Source organism: Molossus molossus, unplaced genomic scaffold (genome assembly GCF_014108415.1).
Source record: "Molossus molossus isolate mMolMol1 unplaced genomic scaffold, mMolMol1.p scaffold_m16_p_16, whole genome shotgun sequence".
NCBI classification, from domain to species: domain Eukaryota; kingdom Metazoa; phylum Chordata; class Mammalia; order Chiroptera; family Molossidae; genus Molossus; species Molossus molossus.
Window position 1 is genome coordinate 16,152,318 of NW_023425351.1, and position 15,756 is coordinate 16,168,073.

A 15,756-nucleotide genomic window follows, 5' to 3' on the forward strand; every position below is an offset into this window, starting at 1 on the left:
GGTAGCTCTCAGAGCAACCTTGTATTCATGGCCACTTGGCAATTATTCGACACTCTGCTAGTGAATAGCATTATGGATCCAGAAGATTTTGTTAGCCGTCATTTTTTTAGATTGGAGATGTGGAACAGGCTCCACTGTGTTGAGGAGGATCGTGACATGGGCTCAATGGGAGACAGTGCCACGATGCCTCCGTGATGTGTTCAGGGCACAGGAAAGGGCACCAGCCTTGTGTATTTGCCATTTCTACTCTGAATATCCCAACACAATCTTTAGATTAAGCTAGACGGCAGTGCCCCCACCACCTAGAGAGTCAGTTTAACTAAACTGGGCAGTTTTTGTAAGCTTCTTAAAATGGCTTCCGAAACTAGGAGGAAATTAGAGAAAAATGTTGAACAAATAAGGGTAAGAACACAATCCTGTGACCCACCATTAGAAACATTCCCCCAGTCATACATGTGACAGAAACCTCTGAAATAGTCATTCAAACAAATATTATTCCACCTAACTACATTAACATTAATTCCTCCTTTCTTAAATCTGCCCTTAAGACATCACAACAACAAATCTTATTCTCTGCCCAAATTCAGATGAACTAAGTCTACTGCATTTTCCTGAGCAACCAGTTAGAACTCTGCAAAAGAGATTAGATTAGCATGAGAAGACGTCAAAGTGAATTCATGCTGGGGAGTGGTAACAACTTCCTCTTCTAGTGGTTTATGAACAATGTGATCTAGAACTAGCATTAAACCTACTTATTATGTATATATGTTCTTTCTGCACTTTCCAAAGTTCCTAGATCACTGAAACAATTCTGGGGTTCTAAATTCCAACTCTCCCAGGAGTTGATGCCAGGAGACACAAGCGCATGGGTGCCTTGGGCATCTTCACCCATCTTATGAAAGTTTATCTTTATCATTAACAGATACAAAATAGAAGCCACTTTCTCTGTCCTCAATCAAGTTTACACTACCAGGCTGGGTCCTAGGCAGGAGCCAAGTTTTTTTTTCCTCACCCGAGGACATTTTTCCATTTTTTGTTCAGGTAGAGTGGGAGGGAGAGAGAGGAACAGAGAGCAAGAGAGAGAAACATCGATGTGAAAGGGACACATCGAGTGGCTGCCACCCGCACAACCAACCAGGGCCGGGGACAAACTGCAACCGAGGTACGTGCCCTTAGCGGAACTGAACCCGGGTCTCTCAGGACCGCAGGCCGACGCTCTAACCGCTGAGCCAAACCGGCCAGGGCAGGAGCCAAGTTTTAAACACAACTCTAGGAGACTTTAAAAATTGTTTTAATCTGTAGTTTCTTAAAGCCACCATTCATTAAGTTTCTTTCTTTTTTTTTCCTCAGTAATTTTCTTGATGCTAAGGGTGTAAGTCTGTAACATCTCTTAATCTGTCCTTGTTTGCTGTCCTTCTTGGTTTGTGTATTATGTAAACAAACTGTAAGCTGAAAGAAACAGTACCTATACAACCATTCCATGTTTCTTTGCTTGTCTGATTTTTTCTAAATCTTCACCAAACACCATTTGGATTAGATGTTCTGAATTATACTTTTGATAAGTTTCACAAACTTCCTAGGTCGATAGCCTTTCCAGAACTATTCCAGTGATAATACCGATCTTTTTTTTTCTTTCTTGAAATTTTCAATATCTGCCTTTAGAAAAATCTAGATTCTATGTATGATAGAATCTTCCTTAATCCTCCTGGGCTTCAACAACAAGTAACTGGATATGACTGCTTTTTCTGAAGGTTTCTGTCATTGTTACTTGGTTAATTAATTTCTCTTCAATATTTAGAATTTCATAAAGTTCTCAAATTCTCTGCCTTAAGATAAATTAAAACTTCAACAGGGGGAGTTACGGAACTGTAATGACAGCTCACGGAGCTGACTCAGTAAGGTCTCCTGTCATTTCTGTATCACACTTCCTACTTTCAGTCTACATCAGGCACATCTGACATTTTTTCCACCCGCTTAGGAGGCCTGTGACAAATGAACGCAATTATGTTATCTCTTTCTAGTAAGTTCTCTGGTGTGTGTGTTTTTCTCCCTCTGGTTCATGGTTCCCCAGCAGACATACCTTCTTGACATCCAGAGCCCACTGCCTCCCTCCTAACAGGTCTTTCCTTTTGAATAGGTCTGTAGCTTTTCAGCACTGGATTCCAGTCTTGAGTCCTAACAAGCTTCAGTGACACCTAAAACATACACTACCTCTCTTTTGTAATAAAATTCCACTCATTTTATTATGCATGTTCTACACATTTGCATAACACCATCTGAGTGACTAAATGTTATTTCTAGTCCATGAACCAATTATTTTCCCAAGTAAATTACTGGCCCCTCCTCCCATGGACTAGTATTTCATCACATGCCTGATGTCCTCTAGTAAAATCAAATTCACTATTTCATCTGATCCCTTTGTTTGGAAGTTTATAAAAGCTCTCTCTATCACTGGGCCAGACTCTAGAAGTTACGTTCTCCTCTGTGTGAATGCAGCTGCTTCCTGGCCAAGGTGGATCAGACATCAGAAACAATTTCACTGACAACATTCATGTTTCCATTTTCAACTCTCAACTATCTGTGAAAACAAATGGCAAAAATAGCACCTATGCTCTCAAAGTCTTTCAATTTCCTCATCAAGGAAATAGCCTGGGAGAATGTTTTCATGAGCCTTCACTATACTATCAGAATGGAGATGGAAGTACAGTTTGAAGGAATCGAAACAAAAAAATCAAAATAAATCGTTAATTACTGTTGTCTAGACACTGCTTCTCAAACTTGAAAGTGTGGACAACCATCTAGGGATACTGCAGATTCTGAGGTCGCAGATCTAAAGTGGAGCCTGGGATTCGGCATTTTCAGCATGTTCCCGGCCACCTTGATGCTGCTGACCCATTGATCCCACCGGGACTAACAAGGTTCTAATACTGACATAAAACCAGGCTTCTGAGTATTCCTGAATCATGCTAAATTTCAGAGATATCATAAAAATAAGCACTGGCCTAGTATTTAAAACAGAGGCACCAAGTTATGGTGGAAAAGGGGCTGGACTTGGTTCAGAAAACATTTGTTTTAGCCTTAGTTCAGCTGTTTGGCTATTGGACTTTAAATCAAATCATTTTACTTACTCAGACCTCAACTATAAAATTGAGGGAAGGGAGCTACAGACTAGATCACTTTGAAGCCCCTTCTTAAACCAGTGGGTTTATGGACTTGGTAAATGAACCTATGCTTAAAGAATCCGCAGGAATTCCTTTTCAGGCATTTGGCAGATTAGATGTCCAGGAAAACAATCTCAGTACAGATCCTCTAAAATTGCTGGATGAAATTTTTTCAAATGCTTAGCTGAGGCAATGAAAATGTAAGGGGAAATCTTACAAGAAAGAAACAAAGAAGTTAGCAGGCAATGGAGTAGTCTTTTCCTATGGACGTTTGTCCAACTCTTTGAGTAGTATAGAGCCTGAATTGATTAGGACCATGTGCCTTGAGAGGATGGTCATGGGCGCTGGGGGGTATTTAGAAAAAGCTAGGATCCATAAAGGTAACATCCTTTGAGGATGGAAATAAAAATCTCCCACCCCATCTTCCCCAGAGGGAGATGGTAGGACCTTGGCTCTGGACGGGGGATAAGTAAGTCTCCCTTGAGAGTTTGAAACCACATGCCTGCTTTGACACATTTCAGGCTAGAATTTACACTACCTGTTTAGCCCAGTGAAACTGAAGACAAAACAATGTGACCTCTCCCCCGACCCAGGCAGAAATAAATGCAAACACTTTCTGGAAAAATGCGCTTCAAACCCAGGCCTCTAAGAATTCTCAAGGATAAACTCCAAGAAACAAGAGGCTACAATCAAGAATCATAAAACAAGTGAGGAAGTACAAGCAACAAAATGAAACCTGTAAAGGCTACAGATAATTTATTTTCTGTATATGATCATTCCAATAAATAAGTTTAAAGAATATAGGACATAAAAATATAACCAAAACAGACTTTTATCAAAAATGATCAGGCAGACTTCCAGTCAAGATGTCAGTGAAGATAAATGTGATCCTCTAATCCTCCCATGACCACATCAAAAATACAACTAAACGACAGAACAGCCATCATTCAGATCTGCCTGAGATCTAGCTAAATGGAAGTCCTATAAATAGGGATTTAAAGCAGAAGCCACAATGAGACTGGTAGGAGGGGCAGAGATGTGGAATGGGCTGGTCCCAAACCCATGTGTTGTGGTTTAAAATCAGGAAGGAAATCTTGGCTGCTAAGGTACCCTTGAGGAGCAAGGGTTCCCAAACACCTAAGCCCAGCATTCCAATTCCAGAAAGACAAATTCCTATAACTTCTAGCCATAAAAACCAGCAAGGAGTATGGCTGAATGAGACAGAGGGCTTCTAGAGCCCCAGGCAATTCCTCTTCCAGTGTCCATGCGGGGAGGACTCACTCCCTCTGAGCTACAGCACTAGGGAAGCAGCGGGAAAGGAACCAAGAACATACAGGAGGAACTGAATTGTCTAGCATCAGGGCGAGAGTTGGGGAGGCCGCTTTCTGCCAGACAAAAGCGTTAGCAGAGGCCATTGTTCCTTTTCTGAAACTACCCCCACAGAGCTCACACACGGGTGCCATATCAGAGTCTCCATTAACCTGGATAACACTGTCTGCCCCTCCCTAGCAATTCCCTAAGATCCTGCCCCACCCAACTTACAGGCCCATACACAATGTTTCCAGTTGCTTTTCCATATAACAGGCCTCTCTTGGCTTATGCTTCAGACTTTCCTAAAATCTCTCAAACAAGCAGCATCTGGTCTCTGCGTACCCTCTACCTTGCTAAGTGGCCCTATGCCCAGCACTAGTGGCAGCTCATCTTGGTTCACAGTGTGGCCTCTCCTGGCCCAACACAAGTTGCAGCCATCTGCAGAGTAGCCTGGGCCTGATGGCTCCAGACAAGGCAGAAGTAGTGGCTGACTTTGCACCACCTGAGAGGCCCCAGAGCCAGTGTATCCAGGGGAGAGTTTCAGACCGTGCCAGATTACCTACCACCTCCATGAGCGACGCACTCAAGGGGCAAACTCAATTAGTACCAAAGCCCCATTGAAGCAAGTTCTGCTTTGTAGGGTCGACTCCTGCACAGCAGCCAGTCCTCGCAACCAACTGACCTGGGGGTCAATCCCTCCCAGTAATGCCAACAGCAATCGAGACTCAACTACAAGACAGGGCACACAGCTCACACAGGGGGACACATGGAGTGCCCAGTCTGGGTGACAGTAGACTGCACCACTGGGCCTTATAGGACACCTACTACACAAGGCCACTTTACCAAGTCTGAGAGATGTAGCAGCTCTACATAATATATACAAACAAACATTGGGAAGCAGCTAAAGTGTGAAGACAAAGAAACAGGTCCAAAATGAAAGGACAGGAGAAATCTCCAGGGGGAAAAAAAAAAAAAAACTAAATGGAAAGGAGGCAAGTAAACTACCAGATACAGAGTTCAAAATAATGGTGATAAGGATGCTCAAGGAACTTAGTGAGAACTTCAACAGCATGAAAAAGGATATAGAAGCCATAAAAAAGAACCAGTCAGAAATGAAGGATACACTAACTGAAATGAAGAATAATTTAGAGAATCAATAGTAGAATAAATGATGCCAAGAATCAAATCAGCGATTTGGACTATACAGGGGCAAAAAACACGCAATCAGAACAGCAAAAAGAATGCAAAAATATGAAGATAGTGTAAGGATCCTCAATCATGTGGGTGCCAGAAGGAGAAGACAGACAGCAAGAAGTTGAAAACCTGTTTGAAAACTTCTCTTACCTGGTGAAGAAAATAGACATACAAGTCTGGGAAGCGCAGAGTCCCAAACAAGATGAACTCAAAGAGGCCCACACCAAGACACATAATAATTAAAACACAAAAGGTTAAAGACAAAGAGAGAATCTTAAAAGCAGTAAGAGAAAAATAGTTACCTACAAGGGAGCTCCCATAAGACTGTGAGCTGATTTCTCAACAGAAACTTTGAAGGCCAAGAGTGAGTGGCAAAAAATATTCAGAGTAATTAAAAGCAAAGACCTACAACCAAGATTACTCTATCCAGCAAAGCTATCATTTAGAACTGAGGTCAGAGCGAGCTCCCCAAACAAGAAAAAGCTAAAGGAGTTCATCACCACCAAACCAGTATTACATGAAATGTTAAAGGGTCTTTTTTAAGAAGAAGGAAAAAAAAAAAAAGATAAAAAATATGAACAATAAAATGGCAACAAATACATATCTATCAACAATTGAATCTAAAAATAAAAATAAGTGAACAAGCAGAACAGAAACAAACTCATATATACAGAGAACATCTTGATGGTTGCCAGATGGAAGGGAGTGAGTGGGTGGGTGAAAGTGGTAACGGGATTAAGAAGTACATATTGGTAGTTACAGAATAGTCATGGTGATATGAAGTACAGCATAGGGAATACAGTCAATAATATTGTAATACCTATGCATGGTGTCAGATGCATCCTGAGATTTATCAGGATGATCACTTAGTAAATTATATAATATCTAATCACTGGAGTGAACACCTGAAACTAACATAAAATTGTATGTCAATTGTAATTGAAAAATAAAAGATGATACAAAAAATAACCAGGCAGTTATAAATGACCCAAATAAAACTAGAAATTTTAAAATATAATAATTAAAATTAAAACTTAAACTAATAGAATAGACAGAAAAATCAGGCAACTAGAGAGAAAATCAGTAAATTGTAAGATGGATTTAAATAATCCACAACACAGCACAGAAAAATAAATATTAAATATTTATTGAAATAAATATAAAAGAATGGGGAAGAGCAGTATTCTAAAAGCTAAAGGCTTGGCTCTTAATTTTTCCCAAAGTGTTTCAGCTTCAGGAACCCCAGTCAGGATAGATAAATATAAAGAAATCTCTATATAGACAAACATCAAAACACTACAAAAAGATCTTAAGCAACCAGAGAACAGATATTACTTAGAAGGAACAAATAGACTTAAACGATAGGGGTTTATTGTGGGCTTGTCTCCCAGAATAGAAGGTGGCCTTTTGCAAAGCTACATGGAAACCTGCTGTAGTCTTGTGTTAAAGAAAACAGCCCTGGTCTACCACAAGGCTAGGGCCCCAGTGTCTTAATCACACCAGAAAAAGGGCACATGGTTTCCTAACCATAAACACAGATACAACAAATACTGCCCCATCCTGCCACATCATACACACCCAAGTTCAAGGCTTAGACAGTCCCCAGTCAAGCCAGGAAAGGGGCAAGGCCATCCCACAGACACAAAAGCTGAGCCGGACATGGTTCCATCACAGTGTAGCTCTGCTGTATTCTAGCCCAGGCTACTCCACGGGGTCCAGGCTTCTCCTGGAGTCTGAAGCCTGACCGTAGGAGCAGCTAAGTGCTGCAACAGGGGGGCATGGCACACATATTACTAACTTCTTCTCTGTCGAGCTTCCTCCATCAAATGCTGCTCCAGCAAGCATATTCCCTGGCTGTTTGCTTTCATTTGCACAATTTTCAAAATGCTGAGAGAATTATACATCTAGCAAAACTGATTTTTCAAAACAAGGACAACATAAAGACTTGTTCAGAAAAACAAAACGAACATAGTTTACTACCATCAGACCCTCATCAGGGGAACTTTTAAAGGATATTCTTTAGGAAAGAGAAAGTAGTTCCAAAAGGAAGACATGATAAGCAAGAAGGAATGCTGAACTAAATATGCATGTAAAATTATATAAGCATTAACTGGACAATTATACTGTAGACACCTCTCCAACCCCATTGTTGTCGATTTCACTTTCTGTAGTTTCAGTTACCCGCAGTCAACCAATGGTCTAAAAATATTAAATGAAAAATTCCAGAAACAGACAATTCGTAAGTTGTAAATGATGGCAATGTTCTGAGTAGTGTGAAATCCTGTACCTTCCTGCTAGGTCCTGCTCATCCCTTGGTCCAACTTCTCCCACCCCATTAGTCACTTAGTAGCTGTCTCAATTATCACATCAACTGTTGTGGTATCACAGTGCTTGTGTTCAAGTAACCTTTGTTTTACTTAATAATGGCCCCAAAGTACAATGGTAATGATGCTGGCAATTCAAATATGCCAAAGAGAAGCTGTAAAGTGTCTGTATGTATAGGAAAAAACATTGTATATACAGGATTTGCTACTATTTGCAGTTTCTGGCATTCATTGGAGTTCTTACAATGTATCGCCCCCTGGATAAGGGGGACTACTATAATGTTTAATTTGTAGGTTTCCAATATAGATGGAAAATTCTGAACAATAACAGGTTATAATTTAGGATGGGACAACAGGAGTTAACTATTCCAAGGTCCTTATATTATAAGGGAGGTGGATAAACTGAATGATTAACTTCAGACCTTAAGTTAAATATAAACATTAAAATTTCAAGGGTAAGCAGTAGAAAAACAGAAGCAGAATATATAATTTCCATACATTTCAGAAAAAATAAAAGGGAACACGGGGGGGCTTAATTAACTCAAACTAAGTAAAAAACTAAGACAAAATTAAAGGAAAAAGTAAAATTGAATCCAAATATATCTGTAATAATAATAAATATAAATGGAGTAACCTGTTAAGACAAATATTATCAATGCCCTAAGCTTAAAGGGTATGAGTGAGGGATACACCCAAGTCCTGAGTCCCCAACTCCTATCTAATCTCGTGCTTAGTCCAGTTATACAAAAACTTGACAGAAAAAAATCCCAAATACACTGGACCTGGAAGAATTTTCTTCAGTTCAACCAATGTGACTGTAGCCGACCCAACTCTGCCTAGACTTGCTCACATGCCCTCCTCCCCAGACCAGTCCTATACCAGGCTTCCTGAGCCACTCTGAGCTCCTGTTAGTCTTCACATTACCCTCTGGATACAAATTCATACATGTGAAGACATACACACAAAAAGCCCTCACTTCCTTTACCTCCTGCTCACACGTGGCCTTCTCTGTGAGGTCCTGCTGGCCGCTCTGAGGCTGTGCGTCCCTGTCCTCCACTCACACTGGCAGCCCCTTCCCGGGCCTGTCTTCCCTCCCTAGCAGTTATTATTATTATTTTTCAATCCTTACCCGAGGACATTTTTCCATTTTTTGTTCAGATAGAGTGGGAGGGAGAGAGAGGAAGAGAGAGAGAGAGAAACATAGACATGAAAGGGACACATTGAGTGTTTGCCACCTGTACAACCCATCCAGGGCCGGGGACAAACTGCAACTGAGGTACATGCCCTTAGCAGGAACCGAACCTGGGTCTCTCTGGACCGCAGGCCGACGCTCTAACCACTGAGCCAAACCAGCCAGGGCAGCAGTTATTATTCTTTATCACACTATACCCTTTACTTACCTTGTTTATTTTCTGCCCCTACTAGAGTATAATATCTCCATTTTAAAAATTAATAAATAATAAATATCCCCCCAAAAGAAAAAAATCACAATAAATTATTTAAATATCTAACCCTAAGCTTTAGAAGAAATATGCCTAAAACCTAAGGACACACAGAAGTTGAAAGTGAAAGAATGACAAGTTCTATATAATGTAAATAATCAATTAGTTATATTAATATCAGACAAAATAGAAAAATATCATTACTACAAGAGGTCACTATATATTGATGAAAGATTCAACTGACTAAGAAGATATCAAGTCTAAACTTACATAAACCTAATAACATACCCTGAAAATATCTATAGCAAAGACTGATAGAAATACAAGGCCAAGCTTGCATCATGAAGCATCTACCAGTAATTGATAAGTCAATCAGAAAAAAAATAAGGAAATAGATCTAAATATAATTAATAAACTTAATGTAATTTCTTTTAATCCATCAGCAGTCCTGACTAGGTAAGTACTGATTCTGCAATTTATCTCCATTTTTAACACTTAGTATATCCCATAGAAATATTCTAAAATATATATAGGATGATCATTTTTAGAAATGAAACATTAAACAGGAATATAACAAATCATTTTACTCTCTAACAAGTATTTTTAGTATAATGACTACATAATCAATTGATAAAATAAACATATAAAGTAAAAGATATTTAATGTCAGCCAAGAAATATAATACCAGCATAACCAAGAGAGTGACACACATGAAATGTTTGAAGCAAAGCTGAAGTCTGAGAAATGCCTGGAAAACTGTTCATATAATATGTGTGCTCAATATAGAATTCACGACTACTAATGTTTTATCCTGGAATGGCAGTTTACAAGCCATAGCTAGGTAATTTGTTCTATTATAGAGAGAAAACTATGACTCTTCCCTGGTAGGAACATGCCTCAACTAACTAAATTTCTACATCACCCAAGAAGAAAATAGCTTTAGTCCTCCCCTACCACTTCTAGACATGAAGACAAAAAGCATTTAACAATTATCCCATTCTTAAATCGTAAAACAGAAATATCTTAAATAGCAGCAGTGTGTAGAATATCTTCATCTGCCAACCCACTGTACACATCTGCCATGTCCAACAACCAAAGGAAGATACGTGAATTGTCCTTTTAAAATGTTTTCCCTTTATTTTCATTAACACTTGAGCAGGACATTTTAAAAAATCAGGAAAATCAATACGGTTTCTGCCACCTAAATCTTAACCAGAATACTACTGTACTTAACTTGAATGGCAAAGTATCTCTTTATTTTCTAATACTGAAAATGACCACAGCATCCATTTATAAACATCACCAAAATTTGGCTCCACTTACAGTTGTTCAAACCAGAAACCTCAGATTACGACTGCCATGTTTAGCAAATAAAAGTGGGTGCCACCTAGTTAAATCTGAATTTCAGATACATTACAAAAAGTTTTCAGTATAAATATGTACCAAATATTGCACAGGATATACTTATCCTAAAAGATTATTTGTTGTTCATCTGACAACTCTAGTTAGGATTCGTCCTGTATTACCTCCTACACATAATCCACCACACCAAGACCTGTCAATGCTACCGCCTTTTTATTAATTTATTATTATTTTTTTAATCCTCAACCGAGGACATTTTTTGATATTTTGTTCAGATAGAGTGTGGGGGGAGGGAGAGATAGAAACATCAACATGAAAGGGACACATCGAGTGGTCGCCACCCACACGACCCAACCAGGGCCGGGGACAAACTGCAACTGAGGTACGCGCCCTTAGCGGAACCGAACCCGTGTCTCTCCAGACTGCAGGCCGACGCTCTAACCGCTGAGCCAAACCGGCCAGGGCGATGCTACCTCCTAAAAACATCTAAAATCCATCCACTTCTCCCTTTCTTCTGCCACCACCTTGATCTAAGCCACCAATACAAGAATCTCCCAGTCTCCTCTGTTTCTTCTTGTTTAGAAATATCACTTACTCTAAATGCACTACCATCAACTTAATAGTAAAAGAAATAAAAGCTAACTTCAAGTTTCTCCTTTTCTGGGGTCATTATTTGGTAGCAGTAGAAATCTAAAATCTCTAAAGCATCATGAGTGGGACCAGTGAATTTGCAACTGGCAAGAGGTGTGGCCTTTCATGAAACAGTATCAAGAAAAGTAACAGTTCTTTCAGATACATGCCTAAACCAATGATCCATAACAATCATTTTGTTAACTGGTATTTACTGACACTAAAGGAATTAGCCATAAAAAATCTGTGAAAAAATTATAAACTTGGGGCTGAACAAAGTTGGTTGAAATGTTCTTAAATTTAGGAATGAATTCAAAGATTTGTAAAGAGACTGCTTGATTCTAGCCCATATCTGATTGTGAGACAGATTCCTGTCATTCAAACTGATATTCTATGGACACCATCCTGGTTCAAGTCTGCCAATCCTGAACTTGCCAAGTCCTGGGGCAGAGAGCATTCAAGAGTTTGGGTAATAATAGGATTCAAATAAATATAAAATACATGGCACCAACTTTTTCAGATTACTGGTGCTCAGGAACAGTTGCTGCCTCACTGCCTGATGAATAAATGTTTTGGTTGTAAGATCTAGTTATATTGGGTGCTGCTAGCCTGTCACGTCTGATCAATGAATACTGACAAAGCTGGCTACACACAGACATGGAAGTGCACGCAGACTTGTGTGACATTGTAAAGCTGTACAAGCTAACCAAATTCAGCACAAATTACTGCCATTGAAATAACTGGCAGATCTAAAGAAAACAGGTTTTCCTGTATATCAGCGAGGCAATGGAATTGTTACAAATGACACTTAGATCATAGAGCATGATGGCAATTCAAGTGTTTCAAAGTTCTTACAATGTAAATTTGAACATTCATGTACTTAACACAACATCATAACGTCCTAATGTTATTGGTACAGAACAGAGAAACTCTACTCAAGCTCTTTCCACATGAAACAAGAGCTACAAATGAAGTCAGAAGAGCCTCTACAAGTGTGAGTACTTCATGGTCCAGTTATTGAATAAGCAAGACTTGCTGTGGAAAAAACCTAATCACACTGACAAAAACGTTCTTGGAAGCCATGTCCAAGATGTTTTCTGTTATATCTTATCTCCTTTTCTACACTACGGAAACAAAATATCAGACTCTGGATATGCTGGCCAGGCCAAAGTAAGGATTAGAAAGGGATATGAATGTTTGGATGAAACGGGTCCAGGCAACACCTGTAAAACAAGTGTGGATGCTACAAGATCACACAAACCTTTCAAGTCTACATCTGCATGTATAAGCTGCTCTGTTGGTGTCCACTGATCACACAACGTGACAGGTTACCAGCTCTCCGAAAAACCAGCTCCCATAGCTCAAATAACATGTGTAAAATAATCCAGCCCCAGTTCCTTCCGCCACCTGGGACTCCAGGCCCGAGGATGTGCAAGTTGTTTCGGTCACCATGAATGCACTGGGAGGTATACTTGGTGCAGAAGTGAGCTTTCTTGTAAGACACTTCCCCAGGAGACCGAGGATCAGAAACTGACCGGGCACTGCCCTGAGGCTTTTTAGCTGGTCCTGGGACCCGAAGTCCCTCCTGGCTGCGGCGGTGACGGCAGTGCCCCGCCAAGCTCTCCGCTGCAAAGTGTTCAATAGCACGTATGAGGCTCACCGCCTAGATGAAAACATTAGGGGGGCTGGATCCTGGCTTTTCCCAGATAAGGCCTTGTTTGTGGCCCTCCCCAGAGGGGCATCTGCTTCACTTCTGAAGAAGTGGAACTTGGCAGAAAAAGGGTCTGTGATGTGAGGAGGCACCGACGTCTACACCCCCCACCCCCAGCCCCTGACCCCGGTGCCGGCTCCGGTCCCGACTCGGGAGCAGCCGCTGGAAGCCCGTGGGGCTCTGCCCAGACTTGCGACCTCTCGCCGGCTACCCGGGGGAGGGGGCGCCGGCCCGGACGAGGCGACAAGGAGGGGGTGCCCGCCTCGCTCGCTCTCACCCCCGCCACCCGCCGGAGAACGCCCGGCCCCGCGCGCCCGGGAAGTCCCCGCGCTCCCGCCGGCGCCCGCGGGAGGAGCCGCCCCGGACCCGCGCGGCCTCTTCCGGGTGAGCCGGGCCGCGGCCCCGGGACTGCAGTGGCCGCCGGGCTCCGCCGTGGGGTCCGGCCCGGCTCCCGGCCCGGCTCCCGGCCCGGCTCCCGGCCCGGCTCCTGCCCCCGCTCCTGCCCCGGCTCCTGCCCCCGCTCCTGCCCCGGCTCCTGCCCCCGCGGTCTCCGCCCCGACCAGGCCGGCCTCTGACCCCGACTCCGGCTCCGGTCGCGGCCCCGCCGCGGTGGCCCCTCCGCGGCCTGAGCGCGGCTCCGGCCCTCCCGCCGCCCGCGGCGCTCACCGCTCCTTGGAGTAGAGCTGCAGCTGCTGCTCCCGCTGCTTCTTCCGGAGAAACGCCATGGAGGGCGGGCGGCCGGGCGGCGCAGACCCGCCACCGCCCGCCGAGCAGAGCGTGTGCGAGGCCCCGGGGAGAGCGCGTTGCCGGCTTCCCGCGCCGCTCGGGGCGAGAGCCCGACGCTGCCCAGCCCCGCGGCGGCCGGCGCGCTCACCGCATCTCCGCGTGGGGACTCCGGCGCCGTGACTCAGCCGGAGGAGGGGCGCGGTGACCCGCGGCGGCGCAGGTGCTCGCGGCCGGAGGTGAGCGGGACACCTGGGCTCCGCGCCCCGCGTCCGCTCCCCGCGCTGCTCCCGGAACTCTTCCCGCGGGGACGGGCCTGCCCGCGGCGACACCCCGGCGGGGCCCAGGCTCCTGGTAGTTGAAATAATGGGTCACAAGACATTTTTTTTCTCTTTTTCTAACAACTTTATTGAAATATACCTCACACACCAAACAATTCACCCATCTGAAGTGTACCATTAAACTGTTTTTAGTATATTCACAGATATATGCACTAGAACTATCATGATGAGATATTTTTATTACCTCAAAAAAACAAAACAAAACAAAAAATCCCATGCCCTTTGGTTATCACGGCCCGTCCCACTAATATCCTCAGTCAGCACACAAACCCCAAGCCCCACCCCCAGCCCCAGCCAACACTCAGCTTCCTGCCATGAATTTGCCTGTTCTGGACATTGCATATAAATGTAATCAGACATGTGTGTGGCTTTTTACGTTCGACTTATGTCACTGAGCATAATGTTTTCTAGGTATAGCAGTATCAGTACTTCATTCCTTTTTATTGCTCAGGAGCATTCCACGTGTGGATATACCACATTTTGTTTAGCCATTGGCCAGAAATTTTGGTTGTTTCTACTTTTTGACTATTATGGATAGTGCTGCTATGTATCAGTTTTTACGTGGACATGTGTTTTCATTTCTATTAACTACACACACAGGAGTGGAATTGCTGGGTCATACAGTAACTATGTTTAAACATTTGAGAAACTGTCCAGCTATTTTCCTAAGTGGCTGCACCATTTTACATTTCCACCAGCAGTGTAGAATGGTTCCAGGTTCTTCACAGCCTTGCTAATGCTTCTAGTTGTCTGACTTTTTAATTATAGTTGTCCTAGTGGGTGTGAGTTGTGTTTCACTGTGGTTATGACTCCTTAATATATCCTGAGTGTGAGCCTACGAAAAACAACCTTTGAGGGATCCTTTAATAATGAACACTTAAATTGTGTAATAGCTGACACATATCTAATATTGACTTATAGACCAGGTTCTACAGGCTTAGATTTTTAAAAGCTTCAAGGCAAATGTGTATTTGAGCGCTCCAGTGTGTTGTAGGACTCTAATGGGAAAATGGGGGAGCCAACAATAAAAGTTGGGGCTGGGTCTTATTGAACTTGGAGAAATGATATGCATATAGTGAGTACCCATTAAATTTTTTTTGGAATGAATGAAGGAGCATAGGTACCCTGTGACTTGGATTGAATCCTTTCCATGTGACCATGAGCTGCACAGAACCTTTAACTATAAAAATGTTATTGGTGGGGTGCCCTCTGTGTCCCCACCCGTTGCTAGAAGTGGAGTTCTTGTTGTGCTAGAGTAGCAAGAAATGCATGACGCCCCCATGGAAGGATAAGGTATCACGGAAAGCTTTATTGATGATATAAAATTAAGGGATTTCCCCTCCAAGTTCCCACCTTCCCCTGTCCCTCCATGGAAAAAGTCCAGCTGTGTCCTGAGCAGGGCCAAGATCAAAGCCACTGCCCAGAGTCTTCACTCCATAATAAAGCACAGTCCAGTCCAGCATGTGGCTGGCTTAGCTTGTGTTCCCAGCTGTAGTCCATTGTGTGGGGCCATGTCGCTCCTAGGGCCACATGGCTGTAGAGGAAGCACGGGAAGTG

General features: G+C 42.8%; 1 protein-coding gene across 2 annotated transcripts in view; it reads right to left on the minus strand.

Annotated features, from left to right (window-relative positions):
• The window catches only part of NSMAF (neutral sphingomyelinase activation associated factor), a 56,654-nt gene extending 42,767 nt beyond the window's left edge, over positions 1–13,887 (minus strand). Inside the window, exon 1 of one of the 2 annotated variants that reach the window (XM_036264389.1) lies at positions 13,802–13,865. In XM_036264389.1, coding sequence (XP_036120282.1) covers positions 13,802–13,860 — 59 coding nt within the window. In that variant the 5' untranslated portion in view covers positions 13,861–13,865. Of the gene's footprint in view, positions 1–13,801 lie in introns of both variants that reach the window. The other variant, XM_036264387.1, reaches the window with a different exon arrangement.
• Between the last annotated feature and the right edge of the window lie 1,869 nt (positions 13,888–15,756).